General features: G+C 41.9%; 1 protein-coding gene across 21 annotated transcripts in view; it reads left to right on the top strand.

Annotated features, from left to right (window-relative positions):
• The window catches only part of NRXN3 (neurexin 3), a 1,022,200-nt gene that overhangs the window by 265,619 nt on the left and 735,626 nt on the right, over window positions 1-20,955 (top strand). For 13 of the 21 annotated variants that reach the window (XM_056346614.1, XM_056346633.1, XM_056346620.1 and 10 more), the window contains exons 5-7: window positions 1,178-1,479; window positions 6,789-6,812; window positions 8,572-8,733. In XM_056346614.1, the coding sequence (XP_056202589.1) occupies window positions 1,178-1,479; window positions 6,789-6,812; window positions 8,572-8,733 (488 nt within the window). The remainder of the gene's footprint in view (window positions 1-1,177; window positions 1,480-6,788; window positions 6,813-8,571; window positions 8,734-20,955) is intronic. The other 8 variants (XM_056346632.1, XM_056346622.1, XM_056346630.1 and 5 more) reach the window with 1 other exon arrangement.

Here is a 20,955-nt window from a genome sequence, read left to right as displayed (position 1 = left end):
CTGTACCATCTAGTTTATTCATGCTGAGGCTTGCTTTCACAGCTGGGGGTCAGGAAGGTGCTGCAATATGGGGAGGGGGGGATCTATGTAAACTCCATTGTAAGTACCATTTTCCCCCAGACAACACTAGTAGGAATGGGCTACAGACAGCCCTCCTGCAAGCTTTACCAGCACCATCTTAAATTTCTTCTACTGGGCCAAACTGGGGTACACAGCTGTCTCAGGTCATCTGAGCGCAGTGCGGCAGCAGAGCTGGCTCTGGGTGAGGTGGAAGCCCAGGTACTGGGAGGTGGACTTCCAGCTCACGTGAAGGATTTTTATGGTATTCAAATGCTGCCTCCAGTTGTTAAGAAATTAGTTCAGTGGTTTTCCTTACTGTACAGACGAAATGTTTTTTCTTAATGAAGAAATATTTCATGTCATGTGCTGTGAATAATTCCCCATGTTTATTTTCGCTGTATGAAAATTATATGCTTGTCCAGTACAGATTTTCTGGATAAGGTGATCAAACAGGTAAAGTTCTGAGATGTGTTTACCAGCAACGTTGTTACTTAACAGCTGTGGACAAAATGTTTGATGTGGACTTCCCTGATGGTCTCAGACAAGGAAGCTATAGGACACTTCGTGTGGCTCTCTTGTGTGCTTGGTCTGTCATTCAGCTGAAAGAAAAGGGCAGCTCTTTCAGGATTATGTTCTGATGCCCATCTTAAATTGCCTGGCAGATGGGTTAAGATAAGTTCAGACGACATTAGACATTAATTTAAATACCGATCATTGGGAAATGCTGGTTTCTTTTGGAAGAATACTTGTGTGATGGTCATGTCGTGACTGGTAGCATTTTCCATTGTTCTCCCAAAAAGGATGCGAAGTGTCTCATAGCAGTGTCTTTAAATGTACTTTCCCTAGACTCCACTGCGTACTTTTGAACGGTCCCTATGGTGACAGTGCTGCAGTGCAACTGAAAACACAGCACTGAATTTCTCCGGTACCGAGGACCCTGCTGTTAATTCTCTTGATAGCCATATGACAAGAGGAGCTGTACAGTTATTAGCATGCCATGATATATAGCTCTATAAAACATTAACAGTGCTGTGGGATCACATAGAAATTTCATGACAACCTTAAATCTCTTCTTGGCTGACTGCTGAATAGTCCTTTTGTTTCCCATTTTTTCCAGCACGAGATGAGAACATGGCCACTTTCCGTGGTTCCGAATACCTTTGCTATGACCTGTCGCAAAACCCCATCCAGAGCAGCAGCGATGAGATCACTCTCTCCTTCAAGACATGGCAACGCAACGGGCTCATTCTGCACACGGGCAAGTCAGCTGATTATGTCAACCTGGCCCTGAAAGACGGTGCAGTTTCGTTGGTCATTAACCTGGGGTCTGGGGCCTTCGAGGCCATTGTGGAACCGGTCAATGGCAAGTTCAATGACAACGCATGGCATGACGTTAAGGTGACACGCAACCTGCGGCAGGTAATGATGGAGGGGAGGGGAGAAAATGATGGAGGGGAGGGGAGAAAATGCTGGGGAAAACTTTGTTCTGTTTTAGCGGGATGGGCAGATGGGAGAAAGTAATGGAGCAATGGGGATGCTCAATGGAACTGCTAGAGTTTCTCCAGCTTTTCTGGATCTTGGTATCTGAAGGACAGTGAAAAAACATTAACTGATTGGAATTTATCCCTGTTGTGATATCTTCATTTCTACGTTTTTAATTTTCTATTTTTTTTCAGTTTGATTTAATAATAAAAACTCCTGAAATAACTTTACTTTCATCTCCCTTTTCCTTTTCTCTTTTTCTGTTCTTCCTTTTTTATTTTGTTATTTCCTTAATTATGATTCAATCTTATCAGTAATATTCTTGTTGCATTTAATTACTGTGGGAACAGAGTCTTTTTCCAACAGCCAACGCTCTACACCTCTCTCCTTTTTCTTTCAGTTTTGTTAATTGGTTTAACCATTGCCATGATGTCATAATTATAATTCTGGAAATCTTTTATTTTTCGTTTACTTTTTCTTTTTTTGTGTGTGTGCATGTGAGTGTGCAGGTATGCAGGCTGGTGGGTATGTGTGTAATTATTTTAACTTTATAGCTTTGGATTTAATTGGCTGGAGTCTTTCTGAGTCTTCTTGATTCTCTGTTCTTTGCTTCTTTTTGATTTTTCCCCCCTTCTTTCTATAATGAGTTTCTACTTTATTTCTTGTGTCTCTGCCTATGAGACTCTTCTGTTGGCTGTGAGGACTGGAAAAGTGGAAGGATCAAAAAAGCCAAGCAAACCCAGATCAATCCAACACCCTACAATTCCACATTGGAAAAGTTTTTCTGATTTTACCACTGTAATTTTGCACATCTGCATGCTGCTTGTCTAATCAGACAACTCTATCAGGTGATGTATTCGGTAGTAGGTTAGTCTTAAAATCCTGAAGCCTTCCTCATGAAATATAAATTTAGACATAAATAGATAAAATTAAATAACCTTGCTGTGAAAGCTGGTGAATATATCAAGTCACTAAGGCCCATCCGCTGCATGATAAATGAGGGTTACACTGTGAATCAGAGCTATTGGGTGTCTTGCTGACTGGTAGAGGCAGCAGAAATAGCTTGTAAACTAAGATTTGTGAAAGCAATATAATCTGTTTATTTGCTCGTTAATGTGAATATTAATACAACCCTTAATAGTTTTATTTAAGTTTATACAATGTCATTTTCTGAGTAAACAGCTTTCATGGTAACATTTTATGGTAGCTAAGATAAAATGTGAGTATAGGATAATCGGTGCCAGGGATCAGAAACAGTCTCTACTAGCAGATGTCAGCTGATAATTTATCTGTTGCAATGATTTTCATATCTTTCTTTTAAATATTTGGGGTTTGGGCTGAAGATGTTTGTCTTTCCCACGTGAATCCCTGTATTTCTACACGCTCAGAATGTCTGGGTCTTTGACAAAATATCCGTCATCAGGCTGCAGGGTTCTTTCTTAGGGCAACACGAGTCTGTTTTCAATAGTATATATGCAGATGCAAATTTAATTTCTCATGCAGTGGATGGGTCTTCATGATCCTATTTCATTCAGACATTCCCATCAGTGCAGTATAGGGAAATGTACCAGCTGGTGAGGTTTGTCAGCCTGGAAGGGTCACAATATATGGCTTTATTTGATGCATTTGTTGTTTTTAGATGGTTTCAGAATGGCTGGTGTCTGAATATTTCAGTATAGCTTACTGGTCATTTTAATTAATTATACTTTTCATTTTTCTTGGAAATTGGTTTTCAATGGGAAAACGGGCCTGAAGCAAAATACATCCTTCCTTCGTGCCAGGGTTGGTTCAAATCTTGAAGAAGGAGAAAGTGAGGAAGGGTCACAGACGAAACTGTGGATGAGGACCTCTCCCTTTCTTTTCCTAATCTTTCAGCTAGTGATTATTTTCTTGGTCCACAGTTAAATGGAAATACATCTATGCCTCTTTTATTAGGCCAGGACAGTGCTTTGGGAATTATTAGAAAGCAGGTGAGTCCTTTGCCAGTTAAGCAGCACCTCAAATTTTTAATCCTCCTGATGTATTCACTGTGGATGTTTTCAGGTGATCCTGAATTCTTCAACGATCTAACTTGACTGGGCAAGAGAGAGGATGCTTTAATAAGATGGCTGTGCTCTCTCCAAAGAAAAGGGCGGTCTTAAATTAAAAATAAGTACCAGAGGTGATTTGGGGTCTAATTCTATAGATAGGTAAGACAGAATACAGTTCAACCAATAAATATCAATTAGGCTGGAACTTTTTTGAGTCATCTTTTCCCTGGATACTTCTATTTTAACTTCTGATCAAGTTCACTCTCAAAATTAAAACATTGACCAAGAACCTAAAACTGCCCATAAATTAGGATTGATGAGGCCTTGAGGAGAAGCAATCCTGCCAGTCCTGAAAGTTGTCATCCACAAATTATTGGTAAGTTTAACCACATTTTTCAAAAAGAAGAAACCTTGAATGCTGCAGCCTTCCTGTCGGGTCCTGTTCATTTTTACTTTTAATTCATATGACTAGGGATGAGGAAGTCTTAAACCCCTTCAATCTTTGGGAGAAAGAGTTAGGAAAAGATTGAAAACTTCAATGAATAATAATTAATTAATACCTGCTGTGGACATTTTTCAGGACACAGCTAAGAATGGTCACACTATATCTTGACCTTTTAAATGCTTCATTTAACAGCAACAAAAAAGGGATAAATACACCATTCTAAATAAAGCACAGGATGAAGGAGATCTGTTTTCCTCCATTCTGACAACAGCTTCCAACAGCTTATGTCTCTGGTGTTGTCTGTGTGTACATGAGAAACAGTTTCTCAGTCTGTAAAGTACTTAACCATTTATCAGAGACACTATGAACCTGTGAAGTCCTCTGATACCTTCACATAGATGTTATAAAGGATGAAGATTATTTATAATTCTTTTAAAATTATACATTTTGTCCTTTATTGCATCCAATGTAATTTTGTATATCCTAAATAATTTTGTATGTAATAAATTATCTACTCTGCATCTTGCCTGACATCAATTCACCTGTAAAGTCACAGCATAACGCAGGTCCCTTGGAAGTCTTGTTTCCGGTTGTGCTCATGCTTCCTGGTGTTTCCCAAAACCAAACAAAAAACCCAACAAAAAAATACTGCCTCTGAGTATCGATGCTTTACAGGGAAATCAGTAGCCTCCTTGTAATTGGTCAAAACACTATTGCACTGGAGATAAATGTATTTCTCTTTAAAATGAACTTTAAAAAAGTTAATTAGAAATTCCAAGAATACAATCCAAAGCTAAAAGAATGCCAGGTAAATGGGCTAGCAGCAGCTTCAGGATGCCATCTAGTCTTTTTCTTTGCTCCTTTTGGGGTTAGGAGAAGGGGGAGGAGGATTTGCATAATTTTTTGGCTGTTCCTAGAATTAGAGCAGAACTTTAAATAGCTGGAGTTTTGCCCAGTACTTTTTGGAACTGTTAAATGTTTTGTAGCTAAGCTAGGAGAGTACTAAGTGCTGCTTTTTTTTTTTTTTTTTTTTTTTTTAGATCAAATGACTATCACAGCAGTTAATCTTCTTAGAGACAAACCAAGTGAACCCACAGATTCCCTTGAGTAGTGATCGTTAATGTCAAAGCAAATCTCCTTGTTTATTTATCTTATTGTTTCAGTTAAAACTAAGCCCTTTTCTGCCTTGTGAGAAACCTTTACTTAGAAACAGGATCATGGCTGTGTTTTACCAGGGCTTTGAGAGCGCGTTTGGGGCAGTCTGGTCTGGTGGGAGGAGGAGGAGAGGAGAAGGTCAGGCTTCCTGTGTCTGTCTTCAGGTCTGCCACTGCCAGTCCGTCCCATTTTCAGCATGCTCTTCCCCCCTGTCCCATAGTTCAGCTCCCTTCTTTGTAGAAATGGATTTACTAGCACAACATATCACTGCGAGTGAGACTTCCTTGATGAATAATTCAGGAGTTCGTGCTTGTTATACCCCGGTAAAGAATATTATTATTTCATTCTCATAGACAAGTAAAATAGACTTGGGACATTATGTTCAATGCCATGAAGGTTTCACAAAGTTACTTCCTTAGTCAATGCACGACTCTGAAATTTGCAAACAGATAGTTTTTACATGAGGCAGCGCAGAGCTAGCTTGTGTAATTTAGGATAGTTCTTGCCAGCTTCAATCACAGTGAAACAAGGACTTGGAGCCTCCACGGGATGCACTTCCCTATTAACGCTGAAGCCAGTCACTGTGCAAAATGTGCTGTAAAGATCTCAAGGTCCCCAGCTGCTAAAAAGCAAACAAGAAACAATGTGTAGGTTCAAAGAGTTGGCATCTGGGTGCCTTGGGAGGGATTAACAAAGCATCTGCAAAGTTCTGCTAAACCCACCTAAGTCAACTGCCTCGTGAATTCTCCTAGCTCCTCCATAACATAGATGCAGTGTAACAGGAGAGACACTAAATCTTGTTAACCTGTCTTCAGCCTTGACACAAGTGGCACGATTCTTCCTACACAATTCCTCGACACATTTCTTCCTACAGTAGGAGAGGCTCAATTTCTATACTCTCAGATGACACAAGTGAGCTACAGGCAAGCAGCCAAGCATGGCATTTTTGTGTGCTTTTCCCAAAAGTCAAAACCTCACCTGCTGTAAAGAAACCTGCAGATGGGGAAACTTGGAAGGAAGACTCAGAGTCTTGAACTCATCTTCATCTGTATCCTCCAGCCAAAGGGAATATTGGACTGCTTGTGGTACTCTGCAGGACCTAAGGATAGTGAGGCTTGGAAGAGGAGCAGGAATTGGGGGTGGGGTGGGTGGAAGAAGGGAGTCATGGCTGGGTCTGTGCTGAAGGGGCGAGCAGTGTACTGTGTGCGTACATCTTTGAGGGTAAGGTTCTTGTTTGAGGCAAGCACCTTGGTGGGCACTCAAAGAGTAAGTATTGCACTGTTTTAACTTTGCTTCAGTCCTGGATAATGTATATGAGGGTTAAAGTTAATAAATACCAGGGTGGGAAGACTAGACAGAACCCTTCTTTATAGCCTAGATGGCATGGTTCCCCATAGAGTCCTGGTCATATTGTCCTCTTTCTCACTTTGTGTGTCTTAGGTGCCCCATGCCTTTTTTTGAAAGACTAACACTAGACCATTCATGCAATGTGTCATTTTTACTAACCAACTAATGTACTAACACCCTAACGACTCATCTTTGCTTTTAGTTATTTTAATTAACAATCGTTCTGTTCACGATTTTTTAATTTCCTTTCTTCCCCCTTTTCCGCAAAGCACTCAGGCATTGGACACGCTATGGTAAACAAACTACATTGTCTGGTAGATATCATTCTTATTGTCTCTTTTTTTGGGTTTGCCGTGTGTTACCTGCCTTTTCCTTCCCCTACCCCCTCTTTTCCCCCCCTCCTTTATACTTACTTCTTCCTTTAATTTTATTTTAATTTCATTGAAAACTCCCTCCCCCCCCCCCCCCTTTTTTTTTCCCTTTTCTTCTTTTTTAATGGAAAAATGAACAACAAAAGCAACTAACACAACTGTTCTGGAAATGGGGTTTGGATATTTCATTGGTTTCTTCACCTCCCTCTTTAGTTCTTCTTCTCCACTCCATTCCAGCGATAAATTGTTGGGTTTTTTTGTTCCTCACTTTTGAGTTTAGCTTTCTCTCTTTTGCTTTGGCTTTTTTTTTTTTTTTAACCCCACCTCCCCTTTTGGTTTTTGTTTTTTACTCTGAAGGTTTCTAGATCAGAACCATTGCAGGGCCTCTAGTCCGTGGTGGTGAAGGCTCTCTTTTTCTCTCATCCTTTTGTTGTGGCAATGGCTGTTACAGGCAAACTGGCCAGAGTTGTCCTCTTTCTCCTGATTTTCCCCCACTTCCCTCCCTCCTCTTTCTCTCCTCCCCATCCCTCTCTCTCTCTCACTTTCTCTCTGACCTCTACCTGCCGTGGCCGACAGGAGCTCAGCCGGTTGTTTGTTTCAGTACACACTCTGCATGGCATGTCCACGTCTGGTGACTCGCCCGTCTCCTCCTGGCCTCGATCTATTTTCCTCCATCTTCCCTTTAAACCACTAACAACATCTAAACAAAACACATAAAATTCATTTGCTCCTCTCCCTCCCTCTCCTTCCGTCCCCCATCACCCTTCATGTGTTTGGGGTTAGAGGTTTTGGGGACATTTCTGTTTGGTTTTGAGTTTTTTTTATTATTATGGGGTTTGTTTGGTATTTTTATTTTTGATTGCATGCAAGCGTGAAATAGTTTTTTTTCCCTCTCTCTCCTTCTCCCCCTCTCTCTTTTCTCTCTTGTTTTCCTGTAATCTTTCTGGGCTCCAGTTATATTGGCATGACAAGTCAAAATGCAGTATGTGCACGCTTTGTGTTTTCTTTCTTTCTCATCTCTGCTTCCCTCACACTTATTGGTTTGTGGTTGATTTATTTTGATTTATTTTATTTTGATTTATTTCCTATTTATATTTTATTTTTGAGTTAGTTTGGTTTTTTAAATTTTTTATTTTTGGGGTGGTGGGTGTGTGTCTCTCTAGGTACATGGCATGCACATCCATAATGTATTGAAAGTGAGATCCCTATTCCCCCTCCCCGAATGCATGATCGTCAGTGTGCTGTGAGCAAAAGAAGCATATAAAAATAAAAAATACCAACCTCGTCTTCATTAGTGGTTTTTTTTTTTTTACTAACAACCATAACTAACTGTAATCATGAAAATAAATACTAATTAATCATAAAATCAGCTAATATGAGAAATCTTCAAGGACAGTTCCATTTTCTGGCCTGAATAGATGGAAAGCATCTTGATGGGTAGACTGCCAGGTCACCCTGACAGTGCTGATGCACCAGAAAGGGGAGAAGCAGATGCTGGAGCATTTCCGTTGTGGGTGAAGCAGACCAGAAAATGGAGCTTGGCTGAACTAAAAAATACATACCAAATCTCAACAAAATCCTTAATAAAACTGACATAAAATTATAGGGGAGGTAACTCATCCCGTTCAGGATTGTAAGGTCATTGCTGGGATTTTCTTTGTCCATTGTGTCCCTTGAACAGGTGACAATCTCTGTGGATGGCATCCTTACCACCACGGGCTACACGCAGGAGGACTACACCATGCTGGGCTCAGATGACTTCTTTTATGTGGGAGGGAGCCCCAGTACTGCCGATTTACCTGGTTCTCCAGTAAGCAACAACTTCATGGGCTGCCTCAAAGAGGTAACTGTTTCAAATTAATTCTTGTTTCTGTGCTTCTGGTTTCTCCAAGTCCTCACTCTTCCCTGCCTTTCATTACACACTCCATGTCTTTCCCTGATGCTGAATTTTATGCTGATACTGCAATAGCTTTGTAAGAATAAACTTGTCATTCAGCTGGACAGAAGGCATCAGCTGCAAAACTCATGAGCTTATGGTCAGAATCAGACTTCGAGTGCTTGGATTACAGAAAAAATATCCATGGTAGTGGGAGAGGTGCCTTCTGTAAGTTGTTAACCATTCAGAAGAAAGCATTACAGTCATCTAGGCACAGAGGCATTAAAAAAAAGATAAATGGCCTTTGATTACTAAGCAGCATTTTTGGGTGAAAAAAATCATAACCAGAAGCTTATTTAGAGGTTTTTTTTAAGGTCCCGTGTTTCACCTGGAAATACACTGTCGTCAATTTTCCAGGAAGATAGAGTCAGAATAAACCTGAAAAATTAAAGTCGAAGGTAGCATAAAGATGTATGTAAATTATGTAAGGAGAATGCAGCGTAAGATCTAATGGAGGTGCAGCGATAATGTGGTGTGTAGGCTTGACGTGTACTGTGGTGGGAAGTCCGCGCAGCAGAGTTGCTGCGATGGTCAGGAACAGCTAGCTGGCTTCCAAACCCGCGTTGTCTCACACTGGCTGGCTGTCTTTGTCACATAGTTAATGCACAACTTTGAGAAAATCCACACATGGGTAATAGAGATTGGACTGCCTGGCTAGCAGCAGGAACCAGAATTATTTTCCTTGGGGTGAGGGTAGTTAAAAAAAAAAAAAAAATAAAAAATAGAACAAACCAAAAGATGAAGCCTCAGCCCAAAGCCGAAATGTCGGTGCAGTTTGTTATTTGGGTGTTATGCCCTGTAGTCAGCTTTTGAATTCTTTCCTATCTCTTCAAATAGAATTTGTGATGATCACTTTAATTAATGTTGGTGCTGGTATTGACATCTCCAAAGTGTGTTACAGAAAGCTTACTGAAAAACAAGCTTAAATTTTCTGTAAGTCAGCTTCTTAGCTAGCCCGGAATAAGAGGAGTTTCTTGCAAGAGTTTTCTCCCCTGATTTTGTGATTCTGTACTCATACTGTTTATCACAGGGTGTGGCTGGGTGGGTCTAATTTTATTTGCAGCCCAGAGAGTTGTCATAATATTCTGTTTGTATAAACATTTAATATCAGAGGGAAGGCAGAGCTGAGTTTTCATACAGGAGTCATGGAAACAGCGATGCTGAGCTAGATGTTGTTCCGTGACTATAACTGCCTGACAAGTTACCATCCTACTGATGCTCGACTCGTGATGTCAAGGGTTGTATGTTATGTGCCACTTCTTTAATGTGAGCAATGGCTGTCAGAGTCTGGAGCTGCTTTCCTGCCTGACCTCTGGATTAGTTAAGGGGATGCACATATGCTGGAAAAAAGCATGTGAGCATCGTGCATAGGAAATGAAACAACCCTGCTGAAAACAAACTGTCGTACAGAGATCAAATCCTTCTGTTTTCGTTTATAGAGCCTCGGGCCTGATTTTCATAGGCACTGAGCATCCCAGTTTGATTGAAATCAAGAGGAGATACAGCTTCTTAGTGTCTCTTTAAATCAGGATCTTAATTTTATTTATGGATGCTATGAACATAACACTTAGCAGAGGCCATTTTTATGTGTGCTTTAAGTCAAGCCAATGGAGCAGAGAAAGCGGTGACAAGAAAATCTTCAGCAGCTTTATTATTTATATAATCATTTGTATTCTATTAGTTTGCACAATGTACTAAGAGCCGCTTACATAGCCAGGCTTATAATGCTTTATAGGAAGAAAAAAACAAGCAACCACTTAAGAACGAGAGGAAGAGGAAGAAAACAGATAATCTCAACGTGCTTTGTAATCTTCACTTGACTAGGCAGTGACAGGAGATGTGTATGAGCAGCTGTCTCGACTTAAAGGCAGGCTGGTTCTTGTGGGTTTGAGCTATAGTCTGCTTGACAGCAACCTGCTCTTGGTAGCAGTCCAGTAGCACTTTCAGGTGTGGTGAAAATGTGCCCCAAATGTACCTTGCTGGCCCCTGAGGATGGCCCCCAGTGTTCACTGAACATAAGTGTAGTGCGGGGTTGTCAGGGGAGGCACCCGTAAATGGAATGAATGGAGAAACGTAATATTTTAAAAGGAAAGCTAATTAGCACTTTGCATTTCCATTCTGTCATTCCTCCAGACCCCTTAGGCTGCAGGATGAGTGCGGGTATCACTAGGGAGTGAAGAAAGGTTCCCACTGTGCTTTTCCTCAGTTCTGGTTTTGACAAGTGGAGGTGATGGAGAACTGCGATTAATGAGGAAAGCAGCCCTAAACGACTGCCGGAATCCTGAGCGAACCCAGCAGTGCTACTGTAGCACCGATACCTGCACCGAGCAAGGTATCAGAACAGATAGCCTGTGCAGGCTGAGAAGGCTCCTCATTGCACACGCAGTGAGTTGGTCGAAGACATCAAAGCAGACAGTGCTTTCATTAAGTGAAACTTTGGATGAGTTGAGCAGAAAATGATTTGCCCTGTGAAATTCCTCCCAGGGGTTGGTTTCCCCTTTTTTCCATTGCTAGGGGTAAAACCACTGATGGCAAAGGTAGCAGGATCAACTTGAGATCCGCTTGGAATTAGGGGGTGGTTCTTTTAAGTGTTTTCTTTATGTTTACTTCTGAAATGCCAGGGTATATCTATGCAGTGCAGTGCAGCAGGGTATGAAAGAAACCTGTGCTGGCTGGAGAAGGCTGGAATACCTGTGGGGATCAGACTGGAGCCCTGGGGCAGCCAGCTTTGATCCTTGAAGAGGCAGAACTGCATTGGTGCAGTGCTTGTTTGCCGAGAATGCTTCTGGTTCCGCTACAGGGAACTTGTCTCTTTGTACAGCATGGCAGTGTATTTCATAAATCATTCCCTATAGGTTATGTTTGATTTTTTTTTTTTTAATTATTATTATTATTTGTGGCCAAGAAAGATGCTAAGTCTCTCATCAGCCAGTACTGGAGGAGCTTGAGCTTTTAAGGAAAATATTCTAAGCTAAGTTAGACAAAGTGGTAGATAAACTGTAATAGCAAGTGTTGCTCCTTTCAGATTATGCTTTCTAGTAGAGCAATGCTCTTTTTTCCTACTGAAGTCCTAGATATGTAATCGCCTGTTACAAGAGACATAACACATCCTGAGTGGATTGTACTGCCGTTTGCAGCAGTGAAGAGCAGCCTGCCAAGCCCTGGCCTGATCTCTTGAAGGTGTTAAAGCAGAGTTGACGACTTCCCCTGGGGATGTCTCACTTTTTGAGGAAGGCAAAGGGATTGATGCAGGCTTTGGGGTGACACTTTCAGCCTTCCCTCTGTAATCTTTTTCTTATTTCATCTGGACTGCATCAGCCTCACAGTACAGCAACCAAACTGCTCACGTGGGAGCTAAGAGGGCTTCTTGAGTGGAGCATTGCCTTCCCACTTCCTCCGAGATTGCACGCAGGTGCTGAAGTGCAGTGGGGCAGGCTGCCTAAGGACGCTCTGGCCCTTTGCAGCTGGGGTTGGTGGCAGGAGGAGGGGCAGCTCTGGCAGGGTAGGCACTTCATGTGGCCAGAGTCTAAGCCTTGCCAGGAGGAACTGGTAGAGTGCGTAGGAGTGCGTTCCTGGCAAGGAACTAAGGATCTCAGGGCTCCTCTGCTGTGATGCCAAAACCGCACAGAGTAACTGCTCAGAGACGAATTTTGTCTTTTAAGCAGCAAAGGTATTTATTTCGTGCAACGCTGGGGAGCTAGCCAATTTGCACCGGACAAACTAGCTCCTAAGTTTTCAGTGAAAAGTCAGGTAATTTATACAGTTTTCTTGAGACGTTACTACATTTTTACATACATATTCATTTGATTTTGACACCTAATCATTCTATTCATAATAGGTGGGATCTAGGTGGAGTAAATCTTTCAGTTTTCTTTGTTCACGGTTTCCTGACTCATGGTCTCCTTATCTCCTTCAGGTGCCCACCTTATCTTTTCTAATTATTCAGAGTACATTCCTTTAACATTGTCAGTGGTACATACCTTTACTTTAACATGTCAGTGGAACCTTTTCTTACTCAGAGTACTTTTCTTATTATTCAGAGTACATTCCTTTCTCTACACAAACAGAGCATCACCCAGAGCATTGTACCAAACTCATCATGACAAACTCATTGTACCAAACTCATCTTTTTAAGACCTTGTTGTTTCAGCTGCAGTATCTAAATAAGCCCTGGTGAAGGCAACCATGTTTTCCTTGAGTTGTCTGAGCTAATGTTTCCTCCCTTTACCACAGAATAGATGCTCCTGCCTCTTCCTTGTGGCTTCTGGTTCCGACTGAAGAGATTCCGCTAAGTTGCTAGCAGTAATATATCTAAATCATAAATCCAAGTGCTGAATGTGTAGTTCAGGTTGGTTTTCTTCTCTCTGTTTTCATCAGAATTAAAGATGTCCCGATGTCTGGTAGTGCTGTTTTTTTACATTTCTCCACAGCCATCCTGGCACTGTTGCAGTATACCTGACGCTGAATGAGGGAGCAAGACTGGAAAAAAGAAGTAACTTTTCCTCTGAAAACTTTAAAAGGCAGAATATGCAAATAGGACAGTACACAGATATCAGGCATAGACATTGCATTGATTCTGCATAAAATTTAAGGACTTTTAGTCTGAAGATAAATTGTTTTAGAGGAACTCTGTGGGGAAACTGGTGTATATCCTGTTGTGGAGAAAATCAGATATGGGATAAGAGAGAGGCACAGAAGCACATCTGAGGCCAGTGAGCAGAAATGTTATTTCTGTGTCAGGGAAGGAGTGAGAGAGTTTTGAAAGTCAGTGAATGGATAAACATGGAGAAGCACTGCCTGGAGGCAGAAGGGGTAAAGGGTCTGTTAATCGTTTTTAGAGACAGCTGTATGGCCAGAAGGAGGTAGGACAAGACAGGTAATGACAAACAGCTAGGTTCTGCATGTACTGGAGAGTCTTAGGGAGGAGGTTCCGGTAATCAGGGATGGAGATGGAGAGTGGCTAGCTGGGAAATATAGCTGTGTTGGCAAAGAGGGAAAACTGGATTTCAATCTTTTATCACTAGGGAAGGGAGAATATTTCCTAGGCTCTGTCAGGGAGGCAGCCATTCAGATTCGATTTACTTGGAGCAGTACTCAGCTGGTGCAGATGGAGGGTGCTTTAGAAGAGCCTGAGGTGGTCCCTAGAGAATGGATGTGCATGAGAGAATTTATGAAAACTTCACATTCTTCTATCAAAGCTTTATTAAAATCTCAGTTATGAGAAACGTTGATTGGTACTAACAGCTTGATGGAGGCAGTGAGGTTTGCATATGGGCGGAATATGGCAGAAATTATTGCAGGGGTCAGGCACCATCTGGCCGTGATGGGAGAAAGCTGTGAAAGCTTAGATCATTTCTGTCTGCAATTTAACTGCTAGGAGCCAGGTTTCCAAATGGTTCATGAGTGTGCCCAGTTGCTCTGTGTACATCTCAGATGCTATCTGCAAGCCAGGTTATTTTCAGGCCTATTTGCGTGTGTAATGATGATGTTTGGGGATGAGTTCTTCTGGTTGGAGTGTCACACTGGGGAAGAGGCTGAAGGTGCAGATAGAAGAAGGTCTAAAGCATGGAGGCAGTGAAAAACAGCTTGAGTACGAAGAGAGCAGACGAAGGAAGTTGCAGTTTTAAGATCCCCTTCCTAACAGGCAGATCAGATAGCCCAAAAGCTTTTGGGTGTGCAAGATCCCGTTCCAGGGCAGTGATTTAACAGAACCCTAGGGATGCATAAGAGGAGAGTCAGGAATCAATAGTGCAGGGAGTTTCAGTGATGCACGGTGGAGGAAGTTACCACGGGAATGGCACTCATTGCCTCTACATGTTGGTTCAACACTGCAGCTTGTGTTTGGACCAGCCTGTTTCCTATCTGTATTACTTAGTGAATTTAATATTTGAAAAAGGAAGGGGGGGGGCTAGTGGTACTGTCTAGAAGCAGGAAAATCAGGGCCAAAGGCTGAATATGACTCCATTCCTCAAAATATGTCTTGTTCTTAATCTTGGTCTCCCATTACTATTTCCTGCCAAAACCTCCCAAATAGCCCTGATGATGGTGACTGATTCTTAAACTTCTAGATCCCAGAGACCTGTAAAGTTTTTGGCGGCCCCTCACTCTTTAGATTTCCAATTGCATTCCTGCTGTTTTGGTGGATCAACCTCCTGCTGCAGCTCTAGGCTGTGTGTATTGAGAGTCAAGGATGTGCATCTTCTCTGTGCATCTGCAGAGCACCCAGCACAAGGCCTTTGTGCTCTTGTAGAAACGTAACAACACAGTGGCTTGGGAGACACAGCAGGGGAGGGACATTGGGCAACATTTTGAGTGGCTTCCTGTTGAAATTCATGAAGGTAATAAGAAAAAAAAAAAGAGATTTATAAAAAGATTTAATTTGTGGGTGGGAATAGAGGCACTTGGAAACTGAAAGCAATATGAGACAAGGGAAGATGCTGAGAGAATCCTGAACAGACCAATAGATGGGGAGGGGAAGATTATAGTGTTTTCTCATTAAGTAATGCTTGTAAGTTTAGTTCCTTGGCTGGTTTGTATTTGATATTTCTATATTAGCTCAGAGTCAGAAGGGATCTATGGTTGGGCAATAGAACATTTCCCAGGCTGCCTGCTGGCTGCCAACGCATGTTGAATGCCAGCACATGGAATCCTGAAAGACTTTGTGGTACACAGTGAAGAATGCCTTGTACTTTCTGTTATGAGTGTGGGACATGACATGAAGTCAAGGTGAGCAAAAGTCTCTCTGAACGAAGCATCCGAAAGCTGAAGCACCTTGCCCATCTGTCTCTGGGCTTTTTGACAGCACTGAAAAAGAAGCAACATTTTGAGGAGGATTATTATTAAACAAGCTCTTTTATCTTGCTAGAGGAACTTCTGTTGCCCTGAAGGGCCTTTGCTATGCTGCCAGGAGTGACGTTGTGCCTCCCTTCTTTGGCTTGCCTATACATTTACATGTGCGCACTGTCCTATAACTGTAAAAGATTGGATCATGCCAGCCTCTTTTCTCAGAAATAACTACTAGAGTGGAATTTACCTTACAAGTCTGAGAGAAAATCTGTAATGCTGCTTATGTCAAACCAGGCATAAGTAAAGTCAGTCTGCTGTGGTTCATGGTCCTAATACTAACATTTAGCAGTGATGAATGTCAGCCTTTATGGAGGAGGCACTTGATTCACTTGATTTTGCTAGTGGCTTTTTTAGGGAATGATTTAGCCAGGACGAGAGAAAAGAGGAACATGTGTGTGAGCATAGGTGGGGCAGTCCTTCCAACACAGAAAGTCTACGTCCATACTGTCCCTGTAGTCTCTGAGCTTGTTCCTATTTAGTAGCCTTTGGGTGAGTTCCCTTCACTTTCCCCACTTCTGAAAAACCAAGAAAGTAGCATATCCTAGACTGAGAGCTCCCAAGAGGTGCTCAGATGAGAATGTCCCAGTCAGTTTGATGTAACAGATTAATATCTTTGGGTTTGGGGTGTAATTGTGTAGTGCCTAATGTGTTTGGGTTTTTTTCTAAATTGTGATTCCTGTGAATGACAGGGATCTCACACAGAAAGTCCAGTGGTACAGTTTGGTGCATTGTGACCCTATATGCAGTAAATACATGTACTAAAAGTCTAATTCATAAAGATGAATAATGTTAGCTCATAGGACCCTTTGTCTGAAGAGTTCAGTAGGTGGCTTTTTCAAAGCAGCCTCAGAAATGTTGGCTTCTTTCAAACTGCTGGCCTAAAATAGCAATGCTAAAGGGTGTAAATGTCATCGTTCTCTTCCTTCAAATGCTGCAACTGAGGCACTGTGTGTGCACACTGAGCTGTGATGTGACTCGGTCAGCATCATACAGCCTGGCACTGGTTGAGTAACAGATAGAAGAGGGACATCCTACTTATCACTCTATTTGCTGCCCTTCCTCCTGGCAAGAGAGCCTAGGTCTTCAGTGCAGTGTAAGTGTCACGGCTGACTGACATTCCTACTGGAGGATATTAGGATGCTAGATGTTCCTGGAATTACTGCACCCTTGTTTCTCTGGGGAATTTTCTTCTTTACCAGTAATATTTAAAAATTTCTTCCTTCTCTATCCTTGATTTCTTTCTACGTTTCTGTCAAGCTGACAAGGGGATGCGTGTGAAAAACGAACTGCAGAATATTGCACAGGGCATATATATATTACGCCAAAAGTGTATTTTAACCTGCCAGCTGAACTGTTGCTAAGGGGTATGAAATGCCCCCCTACTTTCTCTTAAGTGTCAGCTCAGGTGAGGAAATGAAGGAAAAATCCAGAACAGACCCTACTCCCAAGCAATCTAAGTAGCTGAGGTTGGGGCTGGGGACCGTTCAGTCCTGAACAAGCGGTTGGTGTTGCAGGTTGTTTTTGAAAGTGAGCAAGGTCTGAGGATGCTTCTCTGCTTTGTCCTGTTTTGTTGGATTTCAATCCAAGATTTTAGGAATTGCATCATAAATGCAATGTATTTTAGGAGAATTCTTCCATGTCTGACCAGGATGGGAAATGATCTAGTTCTGGATCCAGTTAAAACATAGACTTCTGTTGGGTTTGGAGAGACTCTTTAATGAAGCACAAGTCACTCGGCACATTCCAGAGGGTAATATTTCAGTTTCTCATGTTCTCACATTTTTAGTAAGGATTAACGGCCTGGCCATCAGGAACTAAAACCAGTAGTCTTGTCAGGTGTGTATTAGTGTGCTGCCAGTGCTGCAGCTTTGCTTTAGCTAGGGAGTTACTCAAAGCCTCTTTTCCTTACATAGCTTAGCCCAAGCTTACCTTGCAGGAGAAAGGGTTTTTTTTGCTGGCATTATTGCCTAGCCTCATGCATGACATGGAAAAGAACTTTGTCAGCTTGGCTTATTTGCATCCATAGCAAGAATTTTGCTGGTGCAATGATATTGGATGCGGGTTTATTGCAAAATAACATGAACTAACCTCTGTTAATGATCGATGGCTTCCATCAAATGTTTCTGACCACACAGAAAGATGAAGAGTAAAGTACTCATGACAGGTCCATAAAAAGCTTATTCATGACCTGCCTATATATCCATAGAAAGTATTCCTGTTAAACAGGAAAACAATTTGAAATCGCCTCACGAAATTAGTCTTTAGTGAAGTGCTAGAATTACTTTTCAATTAGTAAAATGGGGGAGATCCAAAGACAGGAGCTGAAGTTTCAGCTGACTTTGGTACAGGAGGTGGAGGAAATATTATTTTATCATCTGTGTACTGAGACAATCACTAGGCTCCTAACATTTTTTCTGTAATGAAATTCATATAGCAAAGGCTCTAGATCCTACAGCCTCATTGAACCTAGAAGTACAGACTGTTTGGGTGGGGTTTTTTTGGGCTTGGTTTTTTTTTTTTTTTTTTTCATACCTCTGTCCAGAAATTAAACAAATACAGGTTCTAGTTAAGATCACATTTATTACAATATAGTATCTTGTTCTCTGGAATTCTTATCAGTAGGCAGAGAGCAGCTTGCAGGCGTTCTAGGTCAGCTCCAGTGCACACATCTTGTTCAGGGATTAATTTAAAGGTTAATTCACATATCAACAGTTTGGTGGCATTGAACTCCTGAAGTTACTGCACTCTTGGAAAGTTTACAAAAGTAATTAATGGCGAAAGTCTGATTAATAAAGTATATATGTAGGTTGAGCATACATTGTTTGATCATCAATTCTTGCTTTAAATAGATATTGAAACTTTCTGTGCAGAAGACATGAGGCGTCTTTTTGGAAGGGCTGTTTGAACTATGCACTACCACTACGCTCATAAACTAAAGGGAATCTACGGAGCTAGAACCGAGCGTGGTCTAACCCTGCCTGACTCTCCCCATCTGCCGCTGGAGGAGGTTCCTTAGGGAGGAAACCAGCCGCAGAGGTCGGTGTCACCACTGAGCAGTGTAGCCAGCAGGCTGATGTGTCGCAGCAGGAACAGAGTGCTCCGCTGCGTGGCGGCTGGGCCAGCCGCTGTGACCCTCGGTCCTGGTGCTGCAGCCATCTGTGCTTGCGTTGCGGCAGGACCGTCAGGAGCAGGCTTTGCTTTCCTGCATAATGAACCTGACTCCTGCTGAGCTTCTGTACCTGCAAGGGATGTGCCATGTGCTGCTGTTTAGAAAATGAGTGTTTACAGGTGTAGAACTATAGTCATATAGGCAAATTCAGAAAATGTAATGGGGATTAGAGCAAAATAGCTGGTGCTTTGGGCATATAATAAAGTTAATTTGTAAGCCAGGCCCTGAAAAATGGAAACATTAAAGTAACAATCCTTGCACACATACGTGATCTAACCAATCTCCATTCAAGAATGAGCAAACTAAGACAGCGTACAGAGTACTGATGGACAAACATAGCTGAGTCCAAAGTCATTAGCAGAGCAGTGGCGGTACTCAGAGAGGTTACTGTGGCAAAGTTTTTTGGCTGTCTTTTTCTTATTCCATTAGCCATTTGTGGTCCCATCCTAATGGATGCTGTGATCTTAACTTTGGCTGTCCAAAGCCTGATGTTCTCAGCTTGTGATAAAAGTAAATGAGCTTCTTTTTCTTGGCTTGGCTTGGCTTTGTAGTTCACTGAGCTTGGTAAACTCTTGGCTTGAGTGAATACTGAGGAGAAATAGGAGGTACACTTTTATTTGTCACTCCTTATGATGTTGCATTAAAGAGATTGCTAAGGATCAATGTTATACTGTCAGATACAAATACAGACAAGAGTAGTTTTGGAGAGTCAGAACCTGCCATATCCTACTATTAGTAAAATTATAGGGGAGAGAGAATTTACAAAATTGTGCTGTTTATGTACATGTATATAAAATGGGCACTTTCCTGCCTAGGAGTGAGTGGGATGCTCATCACCAAGGAAGGTAAAAGAGGCAATGTACGTACTTTTTTGGCATGTAGGTTTTGAAAGCTTGGTAGGCAGCAAGTTAGTAACATGGAACATGTAGAGCTGAATGTATTCTCCAGTGCTATGGTGCCTTCTGACTCTTGGCATAGCTGTAATTGTGATGAGAGAAGCACCTTCTCCTGCTCCAGGCTTAAGAATTAAAAAGGCTCTGCTCCCTACATAGCTGTGTCTGTCAACACACTTCCTTTTCATGAAACCAGTTATGCTTCTTTTGCATATATCTGCTACCTTTAACAAGAGGAACGGACACTGCTGGGTTTGAGGCTAGAACTTCTTCCAATGTAACCCCATTTCAGTCTGACTTTTGGGACTGTTAGTGAGTCCTCAGCCTTCTCAGTAATTAATTTTTTCTCTTGTTAGTCTTTTAATTTTTATTGCAACCTAAAAATATGGAGGTGCCCAGCAGCGAGCATTATACATTATCTGTGCTTTCAGGTAGGTTGTAGTCATTCAATCGTGGTGTGCAAGGGCTGGACCTAGATTTTGGGAGCTTTAATTAGAGGGTTGGTTTTTTTTTTGGCTGCAGTAGCTTATTTCCCACTTGATAAGTGTCATCTCTTTGGGAGCAGCAGTTGCTATATAAATCTTCTTGCCTGACCCTGAAGGCCAGACTATTGCTATGAAATGTGTATGTGTGTGCGTGTGTATTGTGAGCGATGGGGAAAGATGGAGCTGTGGCTACCCACCACAAAAAAGCCAGGCTGCTGCAGCTGCGGGCAAGGGAGGCAAGAAAGGATGATGAGGTTTGAATGCTGAGCGGGTGGGCTGGACGACTCCTCCCAGGTCCACCACTCCTCTGTAGCAGAGCCAGCTAGCTGTCAAGTGTGAGTAGGGCAGGAGGAGGCAGGCAACTAATGGGCAGCATCTGTTACTTGAACTGCATGGAAAAGACAGCGGGCTTGCTGTGATAAACCAGATTTTGTATTGTCTCTGATTTTCTTTCTGCTCTAATTCTTTGTCACTGCTGCTCTCTGGCTTTGGTTTACTCCTGTTGATGGTGTTTGTTGCAATGAATATCTGTGCTTTGGGACTGTTTTCTTTTCCTCCTTCCTTAAAACTTCACAGGCAGGAATCATTTAATTTAGAATTAAAAGCGTATACATCTAGAATCCTAAGCACTTCAGTGGGAATAATATAGGTTTATGTAAAGTTGCAATTTAAGCTCTGAATTGCTTATGACAAGGTATTACACTCTTTGAGCTGAAGTTCCATGAGTGGAGGTGCT

The sequence above is a fragment of the Falco biarmicus genome, chromosome 7 (genome assembly GCF_023638135.1).
Source record: "Falco biarmicus isolate bFalBia1 chromosome 7, bFalBia1.pri, whole genome shotgun sequence".
NCBI classification, from domain to species: domain Eukaryota; kingdom Metazoa; phylum Chordata; class Aves; order Falconiformes; family Falconidae; genus Falco; species Falco biarmicus.
This window is presented reverse-complemented; position numbering and strand designations above follow the sequence as displayed.